The sequence below is a fragment of the Pocillopora damicornis genome, chromosome 2, assembly GCF_964200805.1.
Source record: "Pocillopora damicornis chromosome 2, jaPocDami1.2, whole genome shotgun sequence".
Taxonomy (NCBI): domain Eukaryota; kingdom Metazoa; phylum Cnidaria; class Anthozoa; order Scleractinia; family Pocilloporidae; genus Pocillopora; species Pocillopora damicornis.
In genome coordinates this window covers 29,246,109-29,269,797 of record NC_142671.1, presented here as the reverse complement: position 1 = coordinate 29,269,797, position 23,689 = coordinate 29,246,109, and the positions used below count along the sequence as shown (strand labels likewise).

The following is a 23,689-nucleotide window of genomic DNA, read 5'->3' as shown; positions in this document are numbered from 1 at the left end:
AGCTCAGACCTAAGCATGTAGATTTTGCAACTTCTTGCAAAAGCCTGAGTACTATACAGTGATCTAGGTGATTTCCAGCAAGCAAAGTACTACCTTGCACGTGCACTGGACATTCGTCTGAAACAGCTCGGACCTGAGCATGTAGATGTGGCAGCCTCTTACAATAACCTGGGTACTGTATTCAGTGATCTTGGTGATTTTCAGAAAGCAAAGGATTACCACGCACGTGCACTGGACATTCGTGTGAAACAGCTTGGACCTAAGCATATAGATGTCGCAGCTTCTTACAATAACCTGGGTACTGTGTACAGAAATCTAAGTGATCTTCAGAATGCAAAGCACAACCATGTACGTGCACTGGACATTCGTGTGAAACAGCTCGGACCTGAGCATTTTGGGCTTGGCAGCTTCTTACAATAACCTGGGTACTGTGTACAGTGATCTAGGCTGTTTCCAGAAAGCAAAGGACAACTATGCACGTGCACCGTCTGAAACAGCTTGGATCCGAGCATGGAAATGTCGCATCTTCCTACAATAACCTGGGTACTGTGTACAGTGATCTAGCTGATTTCCAGCAAGCAAAGTACTACCATACACGTGCACTAGACATTCATCTGAAACAGCTCGGACCTGAGCATGTAGATGTCGCAGATTCTTTCAATAACCTGGGTACTCTATACAGAAATGCAAGTGATTTCCAGCAAGCAATGGACTACCATGTACTTGCACTGGACATTTGCCTAAAACAGTTCGGACGTAATCATCTTAAAGTTGGAGAAACTTATGAAAATATTGGTGACGCACACAATGATCAGGGTCACGATGAGGAGGCGAAAAGGAACTATGATCATGCTTTGGCGATTTGTGTTCGAAACCTTGGCTCTGGACACGTTAAAGTTAGAATTATTCAGAATAAGCTGGCTCAATTATAGCAAAATACTCGGACGGCCTTTGTATATGCAGACACGCATGTTTGCTCTGTAACCTATGATGAAAATGTTGGATTACACATGTCAAGCTCAGGCATCTCATCACTAAATAATCTTGATGCATGCATACTTTGTTTCGTGCGAACTTCAAGACTAATTAATAACAAATTCCGCTATCGATACGATAAGGGTTGATCAATACGTAACCAACACTTTTTGTTAAATCACACCTACTTTAAGGATTTCTTCTCTTATTTTAAACATTTAGACATCTTTAAATTCTGAAGAGAAAGCCGTTGACTGCTTGTCATTGTGAGACATTACGGTACTTATACCAAAACCACAATCCAATTGATTGGATTTCTTCATTTTCAGTTCTGAGTTTTATATATAGAAGTCAAAGTTAATTAAAGCGAACGCCCGTCGTGACGATTTTCAGGATCTTTAGTAGGACAATTTATAAAAAGGGAGAGATTTTCTGTTATGGAAGAGAATACATAATGTATTTTTAATTTTGCAATTTACTTTTTTTCCTTTCAGTATCTTTTTTGCATCCACATTATACCGCAGCTTTCACTTAGAAATCTGTGGAGATTAGAATGGCTGCCTTCGGTGTTACTCTGTAAAGGTTGAATTTTTAATTTTATTTCTTGTCCAATTCGGTCACTTGCCGGAAACATGACAGGACGGAAAACGCGTGCACTGTAAGTACCTCCCGTTGTCCCATACAAAGCCTTAGAAAACTTTTCTAAGGCATTGTATGGGACAACGGGAGGTTCACCATGCTTTTATCAATTACAATAGACTTTTAATTTTTTTCTTGCAGTGTTTTCTAACTACATCTGAAACACAGTTTCTTTGTTTTGAGAACGCTACCAGCAAAAGTAAAAAAGCAAAAGAAAACAAACTTGCTTAAACGTGATTGAATTTTTAAAATCGAGATTCTTGGTAAGCTTCTTAGCTAGTTGAAATGCTTAAGAAAGATTAATTGATATTCTTCGTACGGCCATCTTCGAAAAAATCTAGTCACGCACAATGATACATTTTTGGTAATAGAATACAAAATTTCCTTTGGAAATTGGAAAGGGTATGAGCCTTTCTCCCTTGCGATGAGCGGAGATCGCGATGAGGGACCTAAGCATGATCGCAATCGCTCTGACACCATCGTAGTTAGCATGAATTTTTATATTTATGCTAATTTGGCTATGTTTTTTATCTTTCCTGTTTCGTTTTGTTCTGTTATTTTTTATTTGAACACGAAACTATACATACTATACGAGTGTTAAATGTGTTTGATTCTTGTTTTCGTACATGAAAACCTTCAAAACTCGGACTGCCCATTTACTTTTGTCTTTGAAGATCACGTTATAATAACGTGAATAGTCCATTTTACAGTTGTGTGCTTGGTTGCCAAGCCTTTGAACAGGAGTGAGGCTAAGGGTGACCTTGTTATGATACAAACCTTGCTGCTTTTGAAATGCAAATTAATTTGTTATCATGCTAACTAGATTCTGGTCTCTAACACAACAAGGTCACCTTCAGCCTCACTCCAAACCAAAGGCTTGGTAACTAAGTACACAACTGTAAAATGGCCTATTAGCGTTCTTATTCAACTCTTGTCAGACGATAGCCAAATTTCAAAGCCGAGTTAAAACTATACTGTATTAGCTCCAAGCACTATCCTTCTGAAATAGAAATAACTTCATTGTTGTTGCATACTGATTTTCTGTTTGTAAACACTCGCCTCATCTGCAAATATCCAAGTATACAAAATAAACACAACTTCCAATAGCCAAGGTGTTATTGATCCCTCTCGTTATTTTTATTTTATCATAATAATGACAGTAATAATCCAATTGAATACAGCATTTATATATTATCTAATTACTAAGAACGAAAATTTTAATCAACCTCTATGAGCTTAATGGTGCTATTATAACTTGCACCTTCTTTGATATGCCAATGGATCAATTTGCTAAAACTTGACTAATTAAAGTTTTCTTATCTCATATAAGCACATAAGTTATTATTTTTGTTTTTAATGAGGGTCAACATGTTATATAATCCAATGAGTCAGAAAGCATGCATTTTCTGAACTCTGCAGAAAAAATGAAGAAAGACCTGGTATTGTTCTAATAATGAAGCACATAATCAAGCAGGAAAAATGAGCAAGCATCAAATCAAAACTCTTGAAAACCACTTTGCAATCTTATGTCACGGTATTTTCTAACAGACAGAAAGAATCCTACACTACTACAAACCGAACTACGTTGTTAAACAATGCGTAAAAATGCTTACTAAGAAGCGACTCCTTTAGGCGATACCGTGATTATCTTCTACAAACCACTACAGACTGTTCCTTAGTTCTCCACTGACACAAACTCACTGTTTTTACCCAATATCTTTTAAATGCACAATCTTTGATGTACATCATAGTGGCTCTCTCTCTCAGTTTAGCTTGAAATGCATAATTACTCCTAGATTACTGAATTCTTGAAACGTATTTTAGAACATTCCGCCAAACTAAAACACTAAAATTCTGGTAGAATGGCATCATAGTTACATAACCTCCAAGTCACCGTGAAAGGGCACTCTAGAAGTTAATATTTGATAATGACTTCCCATAACAATTCTTGGTATTATATTCTCTCGTTGTAAGCCAATTAACACAATTCAATTACTTAATTCTACCTTTAATGCGCTTCCCATCTCCAGCTGTCTTAATTTGCCCTCAAAAGACTCCTCATAGCAGGTGTCTTAAAGGATCCCAATCAACCGCGTGGGTGTTTTTGTTTAGGTGAGAGAAAGCTGAAACTTCTTGTGACTGTAGACACGATCCATAAGATGATGTCACTGATATGTGAAGTGGCCATGGAGACCATATCAGTCACGGATATGAAACACTAACTCAATTAAATTGTCTAAATCTGAAAACTTATAACTTATCGTTAGAAAAAAAATCGTTTTATTAGGGATTTTTTTAAAGACAGCCAAAGATCGAGTGAAATTTGATTCAACTAAGTTACGTACACAGATTGGTTCAATATAACTAAGTCCTCGTTTTCCTCTAAATAGACGCAAAATTAACAAAACTGTTTTTTCTATCTTGTATCTCATACGCTTAATAAAAAACAAAGACGAGATTATCGATTTCTAATTGCCATTTCTTCTCGTTAGATTGCTTAGAATTTATAATAATTTCCTCGAATTTAACTGCCTACAGTTTTGTGTCCTCTTCAACAGTGTGTTCTTCATCGACAGCTTCGGTAGCCGAAGGTGACTTTTGACGCATTGATCTTGATTTTTCCCTTTTTCTGTTAAAAAAAAACAAACAAACAAACAAAACAAAACAAAATTAAAACAAGGAAAAGAAAAGGAACGCTCAATCGCTATAATCTTGCAAAATAATTATTTATGTAAAAAGCCCCGTTCTGTCATTTAATCAGTCGGTCAATCAGTCATAAAATAAACTATCAATCAATCTTTCGGTTGGCTGCTAGGTTGGGCACACAGTTGTTCTGGCGATTGTTCAGCATTCGTTCAGTCAGTCGGTCAAGTAGTCAGTTTGTTGGTTTATCAGTTGCTCAGTCATTTTTGTCAGTAATTCAGTCAGTCAGTCCGTCAGCTGGTTAATCAGTGAGTAAGGAAGTTAGTGAGTCAGTTAGTCAGTGAGGTAAGTCCGCTAGCGACAGTCACTCTTTCAACCGTTTAGCCAGTAGGTTAAGGAGCTAGCTAGTTTGCAAATAAGTCAGTAATTCAAATAATTCAGCAGTTAGTTTGTCAGTGACAACGTCCGTCAAATTTGTTATACGGACAGTTTATATCTCTGGAAGAATTTGAACCTGTGTATATCCCCCTTCTAACCACTTACTTCTTTGCGGTGGAATGCCTGAATTTACCGTCCCCTTTTTTCAAACTCTTGTTCCGTTTTCCTAACATCAAAAAAACAAAGTAAAAAAAATTACATATTTGATAAGGTACTTAATGCACTGTGGCAATTGCTTAACTTGATGAAACTGGTTAAACGACACTCTAAATGTAAGAAAAACGCAAAATAAATAGATAACTGTAGGGTAATCCGCGAGGTAATGCTGGAGAAATAAACCGAAATAAACCGGCTGCTTTCGTTTTGTTTTGTTTGTTTGTTTGTTGTTGCTGTTTTATTTTACCGAGGTATTCCAAATAAATTCGCGACAAAATTTGTTTATTTCATAAAACGGCAAATAAAGGAAAAAATGAATAAAAATAAGAACGAAAAAATTACAATTTTTTTGCAAAATGTCGGCGAAACAAAGAGGATAGAACAATAAAGTGGAAGTAATTAGTAGATGAAAAACTGTTTTTTTGCCAAAGAAATTTGCATTGGGTATATTTAATGGCCTTCTCTTTTCTATCGAGACTCATCAAAATTCGCAACAGAACATTGCACTTTTTGCGAAACAAACCCAAAGCTAAATTAAAAACGGATAAAAGACCCGAAATAACCTGCTTTCGTGGTCGTGACATTTCAATTACCAGTTATCAAACACTTGTGATATTACACGTAATAGATTTATGTCAAACTTTGGGATTTCTTAAGTGTTTGGTCTTTTTTATCTTTTGCTTGGCAATTTTCTTGAAAGAATTGCATAAGAATGTTAAAGCTCCCAAATGAGAATTACGTGAATCTATACTCCACTTGATGTTTTCATACTTATTGCCGTTCATTTTGGCCGCCACCTGTTATGCAAAATCTTAATTTATTGCGCCCAAATTTCGCCCATTTTCATTGAAAAATTTCATCTCTTAGTCCTGTTTGAGGATAATTGATATTCTTTGATTTGACCACCAGTTATAGTGGTAAGAAAGCCAACTGTGAAATTAAAAATTTACTTCATTTAGAGCTTGGCAATACCTAAGGGAGGTAATGAGACTCTGAACTGATCGATACGCAGGAGAGCTTAATAGACCTTAGAAGGTTTGTCTATCTCTACCACAGTAACACTGAATGAGTTGTCAAACAAACAAAGAATAGCGACCAATTTTCTAAAAAAAAACAAGGTAAGCTATACATTTTTAATAAAGAAGGTAAGACAATATATTAAAGTTCACACGGCAACCAGGTGGACAATCAGACATAGTTTGAAGCTACACTGGTTTGCAGATTTAATGAATGTAACCGAAGAAGTTACAATTCATAGACCCAACGTTTCGACACTCCTGTCTAGTGCCTTCAACAGGGGTGATCTAAACGCTGCAACAAGAGGTCCTTTTATATGATCACTAATTAGCGGCCTTTTTTCTGACGAGGTGTAAATAGGCGTCAGGAAGCAGACCGCCATCGTCACGATTTAAAGGAGCGTGGGCGGAGTTAATGTGCCAAGCCTCCAAACAAAGGCGCTGGTGGTAACGCCGATTAGTAGTGATAATTTTAGAATTATCCCACCCAATTGTATGGTTGGTTAGGCAAGTATGCTCCGATAAAGCTGAATTTTCCTTTTTGCAAAGAAAAACCGCTTTTTGGTGCTCTTTTAACCGTGTACCAAACTGGCGTTTGGTCTGTCCGATGTATTCGTTATCACAGTCATTGCAAGGAATAGAATAAATGGCGTCGGTTCGTTGTTCTTTCGTGACAGGATCCTTAGGTTTGGCGAAAATATGCCCCAAAGTCTGAAAAGGTTTTTGAGCAACTTTAACGTTGTGGCTATTCAAAATTCTCTTGATGGGTTCAGTAACACCCTGTATGTAAGGAATAACAGCAAAACCAGTCGCTGGTTCCCTTTCATCAAGAGCGTTACTATTTGTAACTGGTTTTTGGCAGTTACGGAGAAAAGTTTTTGTATAGCCATTTGCCTTTAGGACATTGGAAACATATTTCCTCTCCTCAGCCTTCGAATCGAGTGATGATGGTAGACAATCAGCCCTCCTAAGTAAAGTTTTGGCTACAGACTTTTTATGGCAAATAGGATGGTGAGAATCGAAAGCGAGGTATTTGTCGGTGTGGGTGGGTTTACGGTAGACACTTGTCTCTAAATTACCCTGAACCCCTCTAGACACATTTAAATCAAGAAAGGGCAAATGTCTATCCTTTTCACGTTCAAGGGTAAATTGGATCGACGGCTCTACTGAATTCAAATGCGACAAGAGGCACTCCTCTTCATTTCCGGATACCGCAGAAATAACATCATCGACATATCGTTTCCAGAAAAAGGGTTTAACCGGTGAAGTGGCTAAGGCCCTTTGTTCCACGTCTTCCATTACCATGTTAGTAATGACAGCAGAAACAGGCGAACCCATAGCTGTACCAAAAACTTGTTGATAGTATGTGCCGTTATATGTAAATTGCGTGGTTTTGAGGCAAAAAGACAGCAAATGAATAATATCCTCCACAGGCAAAGAAGTTCTTTGTCCTAGGGAAGCATCTTCTCTGAGTCTTTCCTCCGCAACCTTAACGGCAAGATCAACTGGGATTTTAGTGAAGAGCGAAACAACGTCGAAAGATACTAATTCTTCACAAGCGTCAAGAGTTTTATCTCTTATGAAATCCGTAAATTCGCAGTTCACAAAGAGAACCATGTGCTTCCATCGAGTTTGAGATTTCGGCCTCCTTTACGGAGTGCTAAAGGATACAAGCTCATGGTCCGTACTGGTTTTTTTTTTCTCAAGCTACGAATAGATGAATGTCACAGTTCCATACTGCGGTTACGTACGTTATTCTCTCGTTCACTCAGTGAACTCTCTGCTTTGATTAACAACTCCGAAACTTCCTGGGTCGAGGAGTGAACGTGAACGTGAAAAGGATAGACATTTGCCCTTTCTTGATTTAAATGTGTCTAGAGGGGTTCAGGGTAATTTAGAGACAAGTGTCTACCGTAAACCCACCCACACCGACAAATACCTCGCTTTCGATTCTCACCATCCTATTTGCCATAAAAAGTCTGTAGCCAAAACTTTACTTAGGAGGGCTGATTGTCTACCATCATCACTCGATTCGAAGGCTGAGGAGAGGAAATATGTTTCCAATGTCCTAAAGGCAAATGGCTATACAAAAACTTTTCTCCGTAACTGCCAAAAACCAGTTACAAATAGTAACGCTCTTGATGAAAGGGAACCAGCGACTGGTTTTGCTGTTATTCCTTACATACAGGGTGTTACTGAACCCATCAAGAGAATTTTGAATAGCCACAACGTTAAAGTTGCTCAAAAACCTTTTCAGACTTTGGGGCATATTTTCGCCAAACCTAAGGATCCTGTCACGAAAGAACAACGAACCGACGCCATTTATTCTATTCCTTGCAATGACTGTGATAACGAATACATCGGACAGACCAAACGCCAGTTTGGTACACGGTTAAAAGAGCACCAAAAAGCGGTTTTTCTTTGCAAAAAGGAAAATTCAGCTTTATCGGAGCATACTTGCCTAACCAACCATACAATTGGGTGGGATAATTCTAAAATTATCACTACTAATCGGCGTTACCACCAGCGCCTTTGTTTGGAGGCTTGGCACATTAACTCCGCCCACGCTCCTTTAAATCGTGACGATGGCGGTCTGCTTCCTGACGCCTATTTACACCTCGTCAGAAAAAAGGCCGCTAATTAGTGATCATATAAAAGGACCTCTTGTTGCAGCGTTTAGATCACCCCTGATGAAGGCACTAGACAGGAGTGTCGAAACATTGGGTCTATGAATTGTAACTTCTTCGGTTACATTCATTAAATCTGCAAACCAGTGTAGCTTCAAACTATGTCTGAAGGTAAGACAAGTTACCTTGATTTAGATCAGTATTCTCAATAGGTGCCGGTTCGATTCTTTCGGCTTCATCAAGTACTCCTTGAAACAAAAAGGTAAACACTGTCATTCTTTCTATTTTAAACTAATGAACAATACTGTACCTTATTTTCCATTATCTAATTATTAGTGATTGTTTCAGAATCAAGTCAGACTATTTTGTTTTTCTTTTTTTCAAATAATGACAACAACTGGAGACAAAATAACAAAGAAATTTTTCAAAACTTTTAAACCTTACAAAATTGTGTTAGAACACGAGATCCGTAGAATTTAGAACTAACGTAATGAACGATGAGGGGTGGATAACTATAATGATGTAAATGAACTGTATTGATTTGTTTGTACGAAAATATCCATCTGACCCAGATCCCTCCAGAAGTAGAAAACAGAATAAAAACTACCATTAATACGACATATTGTGGAGTCTTGGCAATACAAGCTAACAGAACAGCAACGAAAACTTCAGTACGGAACTTTTATCTACATAAAGATGACATTAGAGGAGAAACTTTAGCCTACCCTGTTGTGGATGACACACATCAACATGAGCCAGTTCGATAACTACACCCTCGACTTCCCCTTGAAAAAAATAGTTAATAAAAATATAGTCAGAGATTGCACTGTATTGTCATTCACAGTTTTCATGTCCGTACTGTGTTCACTAGAAGGAAAAAATGTCTTACCTCCCAAACCGCCATGTTGTTCAATGTCTTCCATGCCCTGTGGGTTCAGTTGTTCTCCATCTCCTTGGCCTTTTTAAAGAAAGCAAAGAAAAAAATTTGTGAACGAGCCAAGAAACAAATAAGTGATGGAACGAAGGATTTTTTGTGACGAACGCAGAACGAGATCTACAATTTCAAACTACTAAAACGTAATAGACAAGAAAGGTTGAGTAATTAAAATGATGATGATAAAATTTATTTGTGTGTATGAAAATATCCTAAAGTCATACATCCTTCAGTTATAGAGGAAAACAGGTACAATATAAACTAACAGAATAGCATTGAAAACTTGACATTAAATTAGAAACTCTAGCCTCACCCTGTTGTGGATGATGCACACCAATACTCGCCAGTTCGATTACTTCACCCTCAATTTGTCCTTGAAAAGAGAAAGTAGATAAAAAATGTACACAGACTAAATAACCCTGTGCCCTAATTTGAACTTTGTATGATATGTTAACTGACATCTGAAAGGTTTTTACCTCCCTCGCTCGCATGTTCTCCATTTTCTTCCAATCTGTGCTGGTTAACTTAAAGAAAAAAAAAACAGGGAACATACAAAGAAGAGAGAAGACATAAAAAAATATTTTTAGTCACAGATTGCCCTTTATTTCCCTCGTTTATAGTTTTCACGATATTTCTAGAAATACGGGTTAGGATTTACCTCCCTCACCGCCATGTTGTCCATTGTCTTCTACTCCCGGTTGATTCGGTTGTTCCCCATCTCCTTGGCCTTTTAAAGAAAACAACGAAGAAAATTCAATGATCGAGTCAAGAAATATTTATTTCGTACAACAAATGAACTGACCAATAAAAGAACGATGGACCGAACGAGCGAGTAAATGATTAAATGAATGCCTCTATGCATGCATGAATGAATTGATTTATGACTGAGAAACTGAATGAATAAATCAATAGATCAATAAACTTGCAATCTGTTGGTTTACATCGTTTTTCGGTTTATTTCGTATCAGGAGCTAATAATTATATCGCACCTTCCTGATCCCGACCACAGCAGGTGAAAACGGTCTTCAAGTAGTTCCAGACTTTTTCCATTTTGTTCTTCAGAATGCCTCTGACCTGGATACAAAATAATCGAGATTTCGCTCACTGCCTTGAGCTGAGCTCCGATGACAAAATAGAAACTGACGAATTTCTGTTGTCCAATGCTTTTGAAACATTGTCAGTGTTCATTGCAAGTGAACAAAGCAGTCTTGAGCAATATTATACACTGCTTATAGTCGGTTGAAAACCATTACCCTTCCTGTACCTAGCCATTATAAGTCTACTTACGGATTTTATTATCTTGACTACTTATAATGGATTAAAAGCGCATAACGCACCTGTTCTGTTGACAAGGTGTACAGGATAGGATTCAAGGCCGAGTTGATCGGAAGGGCAAATACAGCGATCCAGACAGCGAGGTCTCCTTGCGCTTCGTAAGACTTCTCGATGATGGTCCTCATACCAATCACTATCACCGGCATCCAGCACACACAATCACTCAGGATGATGAAGAACACCCGCCTAGCAAGAGCCGTTTCCCTCCTAAAGTTAGCTCTTCTGGCCTGAATCTCTCTTTCAGTACCCTGACGGGCCAGTCGCCGGCTAGACAAGTAAGACTTGACGAGTATCATTAGATAAGCACCCATGATGAACAAGAAAAAAGCAAAATTCAAAGCGAGAAAGATAGCCACAGAATACTCCCAACCTGCCGGCTTATCAGAAGTAAGCTGCAAGGGCAGACATACCACACTTCTACCATAGAAACTATGGTACCTGAATGGGTCTTCAAAATACTGAATACCAAACATAGGCAAAAAGGCCATAAGGAAGCCGATTGCCCATATGATGATGCACAGGATATGTGTTGCCTTTGGTTTCAGAGAAGCACCTTGGTAAGGAAACACAATATTTTTAAGCCGATCTGCAGATATCATCGTCATCATCATAACCGACACCTCACTTGACAGAAGGGAGATAGCTCCAATTATTTGACAAGACAAACCAGACCTCCACTGGAAGTCATGCAAGTAATACTCTCCTCTCCACAACAGATCTTTAGTGCCAAGAGAGATCAGGTAAATACCCATCAAACCATCGGACACTGCTAAGTGGAGCAACATGATGGACTGAACCACGTTCTTTTCTTTAAAGATCACTCGCCAAGTAATAACAAATACTGCACCAATCAAAGAAAATACTCCTATCACCCAGATACTCTTCCTTGGGGCAGAATTCTTAAACATACTCTCACAGTTGGCAAAGTCGTCGTTGTATGTGTAAGCACAGTCAGCGATCTCCTTGCGCACATGACAACACATCAGATTTGTGTCGAGACTCCTATAATTGTAAAATATCATCCACTCAGAGAAGTTATTTCATTAAAACTTCACAGACCTTGTAGACAAGAACTTGCTTTTAAGAATAAATCAGTAACTGATGGCTGGAGTTATCCATTGACTTATACAAAATGTTTTTTTTAAGAATCCAAGTCTTCCATTATTTTTGCAAATACTTGAATTTCCCGAAGATGTTGTTTATTCAAAATATATAGCTTTGCTCAAAAGCTAATGATTTGCGAATAAATTTTATCAAAATCTTACACTCGCATTATGTCCTCCAACATATCGAAAAAACCATATGGAATCTCCCTCATCTTGTTGTACTGCATATACCTGGAAATTAAAAATAAGTAGATAACAATGTAAAAATCGAAAGCCGCAAAACTCCACAAAAATAAATTAATCTTTCAAATAGGCTCTCTTAATCCCACAATGTTAAGGAAGTCTTTCATCTAACAAATTTATTTGTGTTTATCACGTGACCAGGTTCCCTCTAGTCGCGAAGCGTCATTTTCCTGTATAATACATAGATTTAGCCAAGCCTAAAAGCGGAGCTCGCATTTTTTTTCCCGCACGCCTCAAGGGCGCAAAGCCTTGCCCCGGCCAGGACTAGAACCCGGGTCGTCCGACTCGGAACCCCATGCACTGACCACCGGATTAACAAACAACATGGAACAAAGCCGTGGCGTTGGCGTGCCCGCGGTACAGTTGAACACGCATGTTAAAAGTAGCACCTTGTACGGTCGTAAGGTCGTAGGGTCGTTGGGTCGTACGGTCGTACGGTCGTACGGTCGTACGGTCGTACGGTCGTACGGTCGTACATCCAATTTTTTTCGGCTCGATGGGCTACTACTATTTTTTTACAATTATGGGGCTACGCTCTGCGCGCTCCGCTATAAACTACTTACAACTCGCATATCCTGTATTCTTGGAAGAAGGGCTAATGCTCGGACGTTGGCTTTTGAGGCTTTTCAGGGTGGCCAATTTACACCACCAACTCAGTTGATAATAATTGAATATTGGATGAGATTGACCGTGATATTATCATATTGCTGAGGTCTGATTTATCCGCCGAAGCCGAAGGCTGAGGCATAGAAAGCAGACACAAGGTTTTACAATCCATGATATCACGAGAAACCGAAATCGATAACTGTTTTACTGTACATTTTTAAAACACTCTGCAAAAGAAGACATTTCTCTCTGACTTTGCAAAAGTTTCAGAACGTTACACTGACTAGGGGCTTGGCAACTAGTCAGACTTTGAACTCCACGTGATAACCCAATACCTGATGTAGATATCCGGTTATCATGTATACTTCACACGCTATTGTATATTGGCTGTACGCTCTCAACCAATAAGAGTTTAAATGTAAAACGACACCAAATGTCTTGAAATACCCCACACTGACGCACCACCAAAGTTTCTTTGCAAACTTATTCCCACCAAGCAAATAATCATTCTGCTAGCAGGAAAGCATTTTCCGGTGAGTTGCAGATAAGGTAAGAAGCTTTTACCATAAAAGCATCGATTTTGAGTGTTTTTATTATATTCAATTATTTGGACACCTCAAGGTAACAAGGTTTGATTCACAACTTGGTCATCACATGATTTATTATAACACTCACAGAACTCCTAATTGTTTAATTTCTTTGAAGTTGTCGATGGAGACATGAGTCATTTCGTTTTCATCAATGTCTCTAACAAAAAGAAAGTGCAACAATGTTTCGACATTGATGTGTAAATGATCATTTAAAGGTGTAACGCGTAACATGTTATTACAAAAACACGTCACTCACCAAATGAATTTCATAGACTACTTACATCGTATAAAGATTCTTTAGGCCTTTAAAAATTCCTTGTGGGAAGTAGCTGAGTTTGTTTCCCGATAGATGGCTAGTGAACAAAGGAAGAAAATGAAATGAATGTTGAACATACAGGATTAAAGAACGGGACATCAGTAATCGTTTCCGTAAGAATCCAAGGGATTATGAGAATACTCACTAATAACTTGATATTTAATGACGAGAAATTTTTGAAGAAAGATAATAATAACAGACCAAATCATGAATGAAAATCAGGAATTCTGGGAAATAAAATAATGTTTTAAAAACATTGAAAGGTAAATCGGAGTAGGCATTTTTCCGCATGTAATAATGAACAAATTCAGCAGTTAGGCCAAGTTATGCTACCAGCACGATAGTATACTTTCACTTTTGATAGATGCCTCGATTCAAAACTTGTGCAATACATAAATGTTTATGAACTACTCACAGCTCCGACAGCTTTACCAGTCCCCGAAACTGTTTAGGATGCAGCTCCTTTAACTTATTATGTTTAATTTTTCTGTTGAATTGCAAATCAGAGATATGTTCTTGGCCAGTTTTCTTTTATTAAAACGTTGAAATAAAAAAGATAGTCGATAGTATCAACTACGAAGCTATTAATGTTTTACTTACAGCCCTATCAAATCGGTGTTGTTTGTGAAGACTCCAGGTGGTAGATTTTCTATTTGGTTGTTAGACAAGTCACTACAAAGATTAGGCATATAAAAAGAAAAAAAAAACGTGATTATATAGTTACAGTAGGTTAAAGAACTGGATAGAATTCAAATCCTTATAAGAAGAATACAAAGACCATGTAAATGAGCATTTAATTTTTTTTGCTGTTTTTGTCCTTGTTGTCCTTGTTGTCCTTATTGTTGTTGTGTTTCTCTCGACAGAGGCGAGGGCATCATATTAAGATTTTTTCCGTCCATCGTTATCCACTTTGGGTTGTTTAGAAGTTTCTCCGATGCTCTTTTCAATAAAAGTGCCTTTATATACCAATTGCTTGATATTGTTAAGAACACTTGCGTTTCCAATTATTTATTTATTTTTTTTTTATCTCGAACTTGAGTTGTTACAGGACGTAGCATTGCAATCGTTTTGTGTATTGCGCCACCTGCTATGCCAATAGCTTGGAGTTCTAGAAACTGTGTGATATTCATTATTCGTGTAGGAACATGTGTTGTAGTAAAATCCTGGAAAAGTTAAAGTAAAGCTAATAGGCTACAGGGTTTGCAGGTTAAATAATTCAGCAAAGAAATTATAAGACAACTTCTTGATATTGTTTATGCTTAACGATGTATGGATGTGTATGAAAATTTGGTTAAAGATAGAACAGGATCACATACGTGATCAAATAGTTACAGGAGGCTGAGGTAACTAATGCGACCCAAATCCCAATAAGAAGCAAAAACGATATTTTAGGTGAGAATTTAACCCGCAGCATACACGTAAGCAAATTAATTTTGTGCGTTCTGCATTTGAGATTTAGAAAACAAACATCAAGAAAAATATGGTAACGCGTTAGGCAACGGATTTGTTTACTTCAAAAACTCCATTAAAAAATCAGTATTTTCAGATTTCAAGTGAATTCGTGCAGTCGGAAGAAACTGTTTAAAGGAAAGCGGAAGCAGTGCAAGTTAATCTTCTAAGTCTCGACACTCGCATCTCTAATTCATAAGAAACCTAACAAAGTGCAGTTACTAGCTCATACTCGTCAACAATCTAACGAATAAACCACAGTCAGAAGAGGGTACTACTAACTCTGTTTAAACCAAGCTGTTTTTTTTTTCAAAGGGTGAAATTATTTTACATCGCAATTCAATGGTTTTTGCGCTAAAAGCTCAAAAATCGGTCTCCCAGACGACTAAACGAATGCACAAGTGTGAAACAAACCAAAAAAAGGACAAATTTAGAGACAAGATAGAATAAGATGCAAAGTTCTCACTCAAGATGGCTACACTAATCGGCTTTTTTTCTCATTAAAAGTTCAAAAGCCATACAGTACGTTAAAGACATCTCTTATCTCTCCCTATTCAGCTTCATTAGTTTCCAAAATAACCTGTTGACCTCGGCAGGTAAAACGCATCACAGTTCCATAAAGCAATTTTATCAACATGGGCTTTTTTTCCATTAGCGTTTTTATAATGTTCACCCAACGCTGTAGTTAATTTCTGCAACTTTTGAAACCAAATCCTACTCAAGGTGTTGGCTTACATTCTCTAGTGTATCGATCGTTTTCAAAATCATCGGCGTGATTTTTAGGGATTTCAGTAGAACGGAGGCAAGCGCGAGTTGGGCGCGAAGTGTAAGTCATTCCTTTTGTCACTTGCGTGGAAAAATCTAAAGCAAAAGTTAATATCCTTCAAGTTAAAGTAGATCGTTATAGAAGTGAGCTTCCTGACTTACAGAGACCGTAGCTTCACCAATGGAGTAAATAAATCACCATGCAACTTCTTAATCTTGTTCCTCCTAAGCTCCCTAGAAAATAAATGTTTTTTGAGAAACTGGTCCCTTAATGATTGAATAACTAATTACATCTTAAGCAAAAAATACGGCAACCTTAACCTTATTCTGGCAATTAATTAGCTTCAAGACTGACGACAACCGGTGTGAGTATAAATGTACTCACATTCGGTAATTGACAAAATTATGTGTAAGTGGTGTTTGAACACAAATAGAGACGAATACATTCTTTAAACATCAAACATAAACTTATGCTTTGATTTTTTTTATAATTCGGTCAACTCAGAATTGCTATTGTAGACTCCAGGTGGTAGTGTCTCTGGCTGGTTGTCTGCTATATCCCATATAATAAAAATGGGGCAAAATATCATCGAGGTTGAGCATAAAATAATTATTTTAGTGTATCAGACGGGCAGCTAAAACGCTTATTTGACTGCGAGTTAGAAAAGGTTATAAAAAGATATAGGATTTTTAAACGCTCACCGCTTAGGCTACCTTAAAATTCCCTTAATGATAATTCTAAAATCACACTTTTAAACTCCTGCTGCAGTAATGCAACTCCATTCCTTTGCTCGATACATCAGCTCTTCACTATTAGCTTCGTTTGGTGTTGTGGTTGTCTGAAAATGTTTTATTTCTCTTTCTTTTATTTTATTCCCTTTATTTCCATTTTCTTTTTATTCTTGTTTTTTTTTACTATAGTGAATAATTCGGGTCGAGGCTCTGAATTAAGTAGAAACCCCAGAAATAGTGTAGGTGGTGTTCACCATGATTGCTTTCGTGTTGGTTTGTCGTGGCTTTTCCCTCAGGAGAAGCGAGGGGATTCTATTTTTCCCTCCTTACATAGCTGATGTCTTTCGGTACTGAAAATGTCTGCCATGGTGTTTTTTCCAAACTTCGGGATACTTGGTACATGTACATTTATAGAATTATGGGATGGCATTTTTAATCTCGAGTACCTGACACTGAAAAAAATGCCACGTAACTTCAAATGGTGCATACCACTCAAACAGGAAATCCGGCACTCACAGTTTCCATTAATAAGAAACCCATCAAACTGCAGTTACTGGCTGATGCTCGTCAAAATCTTGCAAATAATTTTGTATCTAATTGCCTCAGTAAACACATTGAATGAGTTGCAGTTGACTGATTTCGTGTAATTTACACTCAGCCTACAGTCAGACTTGCAAGTGCGTATAGGACACGCAGTTTGCGTTTTGCGCGCGTGCAGTCTTTTAACTGCATACATTTTAAAATAATTATTTAGTCATGGAGCTGGCAATAAGTTGCGATCACGTTCTACTCGAATATGGAATTACCACAAAAGTATACACCATATTTAGAAGAGGTGAGTACTAACTCTGTTTAAACCAAGCTGTTTTTTTCTTTTAAGGATAGAATTTTACACTGCGACTTAATGGTTTTTGATTTCTCGCTATTCAGCTTCATTAGTTTTGCAAAATAACCCAGCGACTTTGGCCGGTAAACGACAACTGAGAACACAGATCACAGTTCCGTAAGGCAATTTCATTAGCATGGGCTTTTCTTTCATTAGCGTTTTCACAATGATCACGCAACGCTGTAATTAATTTATACGACTTTTGAAATCAAATCTTACTCAAGCTGGTGGCTAACATTCTTAGGTGTATAGATCGGTTTCAAAATCATCGGAATCTGAATTCTGAGCTTTACCCTTGGAAATCATCGGGCCCTAATGAGAAACATTTTCAGGGCGTACATTACAACAATTTTTCCAATACTTTTTGTGAGTATGAAGTACGTCTATCCTTCCCTTTAACTTACTAATTAACTCCAGTGTGCAAAACCGATGTGCACTGAAATAAAAAAGTATGTTCAGAAAAAGATAGACGAAGGCAAAGTCGAGCGCGCTGGGCTTCTGGGCAGTATGAAATGATGACCTTGAATGATGTAGGGTGGTGACGAATTTGACGCTATCGTAAATTCGATAAACCAAAAAAATAGTTCTGACTCAATAATTACTTGACTAAATCTTTGCCGCAGGACAGCTGAAGACGCTTCACAACCAAACCCTATTTCAACTCAACTCTGTTTTCAAACGCATTTGTACTATGGTCTAAGGAAATAACAATAAAGTGGTTAATTTCTTATCATGAAACATTTAGAGGAAATAAACAACCGAGACATAGCCAGGAAAAAAATGTCGCGATCGCGAGAGGTTAAAAAGACCAATAGCCCGCGGTACGATTTTGGCAAATTCCCCGACTTGAAACAGAATAGTAGCGTACGTAGAATGGACGGAATTCTGTGAAATTGACCAAATGAAGAAAATGAAGGTTTGGTTTTTTTTTTCTTTTTCTTTTTCTTTTCATGCAATACCTTCCACTCAGCTGACTCGGAAGAATAACTCGATGGCATTTTTTCACTCTCGAACTATTCGACAAATCGTTTGTCATAAAAATAGAAGGAATGCAGGAAACTGCCGACATACTTTGAGAGAGCGATCTCTTGTGACTGACATTGAGCAATATCATATTTCTGTTTACCAGCTTCGTTCACCTCGAAAGGGAAAAAATAAAACAGATTTCACTTCTATCAAATTCAGTATAGCCTCGTTTCATGGCCTGGCGAAAAAGGCATATTCCGTATATACTGTACATGCCAGTGCAAAACGCGGTTTCACTTAATGGGTCGAAGGACACGGTATATTTCACGTGATTAACCTTTGAAATGAGTCGTTTTTGTGTCATGACTTTAAGAACGAGGCATATCTGACGTAAGCTTGCCATGATCCGCGCTCGAAATGGCTGTTTTGCTTCAAGGCTTTAAAAACGAGGTATATTTCCCGTATACTGTACATTATATTTCTGTGTAAAGCGTATTTCGCTTTAAGGCTTGAAGAACGAGATTTGAAGTCATCTGCGCTTGAAAAACAAGGTATCTTTCAGGTTATTTGTATTTGATATGGGCTGTTCCTCTCCATGAGTTAAATATATACTTTGACTTCAAAATCGATGCATATTTAGCCATATACCACGCTTGCCGCATATGCCTACGTAAAGCGGCGTTAGTCGCTGTAAGTCTTTCGCGCTTGATATGAGCTGTTTCGCTTTTTGCCTTAAAAAACGAGGCATTGCCTACGTACACTGCATTTAACTGTGTTTTAAGTAAAAAAGCGAGGTGTATTTTCCGTTGTCCGCACTTGAAATGAGTTGTTTAGCTTTATGGCTTAAAGAATGGGCCATATTTCATGCATACTGCATTTGCTGGCGTGAAGTGCTAGTTTGCTTAAAGGCTCGAAAAACAAGGTATATATTCAAGTCAAAGTCCATTCGAGAAATAGATATCGATGGATACCATCGGACAACATTTCTGCACTCTTTGATTTTAATTGGACTTCCGGTATTCTTTCGCGTCAAACATGTCTTACTTCCGCTGGAGGGTGTTGAGAATATACTACGTTTCCCATTGGTGTGTATCGGAAATGTAGGGCAAAAAGTCGATATCTAATTTTTTTTCTTTTTTTAACTGCTTATGTCAAAGAAAGACAAAACAGAAAATTAGATAAATGTAATGAGATGAGGAACAATCGAGAACTAATCTCTAGTGAAGTTTAGAAAGGTGATTTAAAGATAATAGATAAATCATGTCTTTCTCGACAATTTTTAAAGTAATGGGAGTGATAACTTTGGAGATGGGATTCTTAATGTTACTACCCTGGACTGGGTAAAATTATGTTCTGAATAAATTGAATTTAGATCTCCACAGTTTAACTCGTGTTGTATTATGGGTGAGATGGAATCAACATTAGCTGCTTACAAAATATAACAATAAATGTTGTGCAAAACACAATTATAGATTGAAATAAAATAAGATGGATAGTATCAAATATGAAGCTACAAATGTTTTACTCACAGGTCAGTCAACTCGGTGTTGTTAGAGAAGACTCCAGGTGGTAGATTTTCTATTTGGTTCTCAGACAAGTCACTACAAAGATTAGGCATATAAAAAAAAGTGATTAAACTGGATAGAATTCAAATCCTAATAAGAAGAATAGAAAGATCATTTAATTGAGCATTTAAGGTTGTTTTGCTGTTTTTGTCCCTGAGGTCCTTATTGTTGTTGTTTCTCTCTCTATTGAGGAAGGGCATCATTTTAAGATTTTTCCGTCCATCGTTATCCACTTTGGGTTGTTTAGACGTTTCTTTTATGCTCTTTGAAATACAAGTGCCTTTATATGCCGATTGCTTGATATTGTTAAGAACACTATGTTTCCGATGATATTTGTCTTTATGTTGAACTTGAGTTGTTACATGATGTAGCATTGCGATCGTTTTGTGTATTACGCCACCTGCTATGCTAATAGCTTGGAGTTCTAGAAACTGTGTGATATTCATTATTCATGTAGGAACACGTGTTTTAGTAAAATCCTGGAAAAGTTAAAGTAAAGCTAATAGGTTACAGAGTTAGCAGGTTGAATAATTCAGCAAACAAGTTATTAGACAACTTTTTGATATCGTTTATACTTAACGATCTATGGATGTGTGTGAAAATTGGGTCCAAGATTAGACAGGATCACATACGTGATCAAATAGTTACAGGAGGCTGATGTAACTAATGCGACCCAAATCCCAATATGAAGAATAAAACGATATTTTAGGTGAGCATTTAGCCCGCAGCACACACGTTAACAAATTAATTTTGTGCATTCTGAGATCGAGGAAACAAACATCAAGAAAATTTGGTAAAGTGCCTGGCAATGAATTTTTAAAAGCACATAAAATTTTTCATCGAAGCATTAATGATTGTGATCGGGTAAGCGCTCCACGATTTTTTTTCTCTTTAAAAACTTCATTCCAAAATCAGTATATTCAGATTTCAAGTGAACTCATGCAGTCGGAAGAAACTGTTCGAAGGAAAGCGGAAGCAGTGCAAGTTCGTCTTTTAAGTCTCGACACTCGCACTTCTCAATCATAAGAAACCTAACAAAGTGCAGTTATTAGCTCATGCTCGTCGACAACCTTACGAATAATTTTGAATCCAATTGTCTCAGTACATACATTTAATGAGTCATGGAGCTAGTGAAGCACGCTAAATGTCTCAATTTGCGATCACGTTCTTCTCGAATATGGAATTGTACAAAAATAGTATAAACCACAGTTAGAGGAGGGCACTACTAGCTCTATTTAAAGCAAACTGTTTATTTTTCAAAGGATGAAATTATTTTACATCGCAATTCAATGGTTTTTGCGCTAAAAGCTCAAAAATCGGTCTCCCCATAGAAATCGGACATCCTATCACCAACGACTAAACGAATGCATAAGTGTGAAACAAACCAAAAAAAGGGACAAATTTAGAGACAAGATAGAATAAGATGCAAAGTTCTCACTCAAGATGGCTACACTAATCGGCTTTTTTTCATTCTTAAAAGTTCGAAAGGATGCGTATAGTTGCCATACAGTACGTTAAAGACATCTCTGATCTCTCCCTATTCAGCTTCATTAGTTTTCCAAAATAACTTGACGACTTCGGCGGGTAAAAACGAACACTCAGAACGCAAATCACAGTACATAGGGCAATTTTATCAACATGGACTTTTTTCCCTTAGCGTTTTCACAATGTTCACGCAACGCTGTAGTTAATTTCTATAACTTTTGAAACCAATTCCTACTCAAGGTGTTGGCTTACATTCTCTGGCGTATCGATCGTTTTCAAAATCATCGGCATGATTTTTTGGGATTTTAGTAGAACGGAGGCAAGCGCGAGTTGGGCGCGAAGTGTAAGTCATTGACTCTCGAGACGACTTTAACGTCTTAGACAACTTTAACGTCTCTAGCATAAAAACGGCCATTCCTTTTGTCACTTGCGTGGAAAAATCTAAAGAAAAAGTTAATATCCTTTGAAGTTAATGTAGATCGTTATAAAAGTGAGCTTCCTGACTTACAGAGACCGTAGCTTCGCCAATGAAGTAAATAAATCACCATACAACTTCTTAATCTTGTTCCTCCCAATCAGCCTAGAAAATATGTTTTTTGAGAAACTGGTCTCTTATTGATGAAATAAATAATTACATCTTAAGCAAATAATACGGCAACCTTAACCTTATTCCGGCAATTAATTAGGTTCAAGACTGACGACAACCGGTGTGAATATAATTTAACTCACATTCGGTAATTGACAAAATATGTGCAAGTGGTGTTTGAACACAAATAGAGACGAATACATTCTTTAACTATCAAACATGAACTTATGCTTTAATTTCTTATAATTCGGTCAACTCAGTATTGCTATTGTAGACTCCAGGTGGTAGCTTCTCTGGCTGGTTGTCTCCTAAATTTCATATGATAAAAATGTAGCAAAATATCATTGAGGTTGAGCATAAAATAATTCTTTTAGTGTATCCGACTGGAAAATAAAACGCTTATTTGACTACGAGTCAGAGAAGGTTATTAAAAACTAGGTGATTTTAAAATGCTCACCGTTTTTGGCTACTTTAAATCAACTTTTAAGAAAATTTATTGCCTGACTCGTGAATTCCGCGTTAAATTGCACGCGAAAACCGATATCGCACGAATCGTGATATCGGCTTTTGCGCGCAATTTAACGCGGAATTCACGAGTCAGGTAAAGGATTTCCTTGACTCGCATAATAGAATGAAAATAAGAAAAAGAGAAAGCAGTAATGATATTGTTTGAAAGCCATTTCAAAGTCAACTGTCAGAACTGTCACTGCGTTAGCGAATAGGAAGCAAGGTCAGTCGTACACGTTTGAATCTTCGACAACTTTATTTGTACCTTGTGCTTGTTTTACATTTGTTTTCAAACTTTTTAAACAAGCTTCTCACTATCTTGAGGATTATAGTGGTATTTCACTGAATTTCCAAGCCGTTTATCTTTAACATCTTTTTTCCAACTTTCCCAAGGAAAACAATTTACACCTTTTTTCCTTTGGTGGCAAAACTGAAAGAAATGAAGCGTCCAAGCGAAAGCACTGAAAGGTTAACATCGCTATTACAGGTATTTATTTCTTCTTCTGTATATGATAATTGACCCTGGCACTTCTTCTGTTGTCGCTTCTACGTCTTGTTTGGTTGAACTTTTGCTTGCCATTTTCTGGGCCGTGTTTACAGGATTTTCTCGTTTTACTCGTTGTCGCGATGGTAGTTTCTATTCCTCTGATCAGTCTTGACATATACGGCGATTGAGATCGGATTTCTAATAACCTTCAGAGCCGTGACTTTAGGATGATAAGTCAATTTTGTCATTCTGAACAACACATGATTACGAGTTTTTCATTTGACCATTTTTTCTTTTTTTTTTAATTTGGTGGGATAAATTAAAGTGGGAATGAGTCTAAATAATTTTTAAAAATTATTGTGAAGTCACTTAATGAACAAAAATTTAGCAAATTAGTGAACTCAAACAATTTCTAATACACTTAAAATGTTGATAAAACATCTGTCGGAATAGAAAAAAAAAGCATACTTATTTCCAGATTTCTCAACTCCTCCCAAATTTTGAGCAAGTCCAATCCTTAAAGCGACTTGAAATTTCTCGAGCTGTCGGCGTTTGTTTCCACTTGACGCCTGTAAAGGCTATTCTCCAATCATACACAGTTTTGCCTGTCAGCGGTGATCCGTAAAAAGAGGGGTGA

The 23,689-nt window shown here is 37.3% G+C and overlaps 2 protein-coding genes across 5 annotated transcripts; both read right to left on the bottom strand.

Moving 5' to 3' along the window:
* Window positions 1-2,720: 2,720 nt before the first annotated feature.
* Window positions 2,721-9,979, bottom strand: LOC149050719 (uncharacterized). The gene is made up of 6 exons (XM_089198285.1): window positions 9,742-9,979; window positions 9,384-9,452; window positions 9,220-9,279; window positions 8,680-8,742; window positions 4,801-4,861; window positions 2,721-4,243 (listed from the first exon to the last, which is right to left on the bottom strand). Exons 1-6 carry the CDS (start codon window positions 9,977-9,979, stop codon window positions 4,147-4,149), a joined length of 588 nt encoding a protein of 195 aa, XP_089054411.1. The 3' UTR covers window positions 2,721-4,146.
* Window positions 9,980-10,027: 48 nt separating this feature from the next.
* LOC149050718 (G protein-coupled receptor GRL101-like) lies at window positions 10,028-20,300 on the bottom strand. 4 transcript variants are annotated; one of them, XM_089198266.1, is made up of 10 exons: window positions 19,952-20,300; window positions 16,001-16,072; window positions 14,225-14,296; window positions 14,040-14,111; window positions 13,590-13,661; window positions 13,394-13,465; window positions 12,029-12,100; window positions 10,766-11,765; window positions 10,418-10,502; window positions 10,028-10,155 (listed from the first exon to the last, which is right to left on the bottom strand). In XM_089198266.1, exons 1-10 carry the CDS (start codon window positions 20,038-20,040, stop codon window positions 10,076-10,078), a joined length of 1,686 nt encoding a protein of 561 aa, XP_089054392.1. In that variant the 5' UTR covers window positions 20,041-20,300; the 3' UTR covers window positions 10,028-10,075. The 4 variants fall into 4 exon arrangements, with proteins under 4 accessions (XP_089054392.1, XP_089054394.1, XP_089054393.1 ...); XM_089198268.1 differs by lacking the exon at window positions 14,040-14,111 and having other exon boundaries at window positions 19,952-20,299; XM_089198267.1 differs by lacking the exon at window positions 13,394-13,465 and having other exon boundaries at window positions 19,952-20,297.
* Window positions 20,301-23,689: the final 3,389 nt, after the last annotated feature.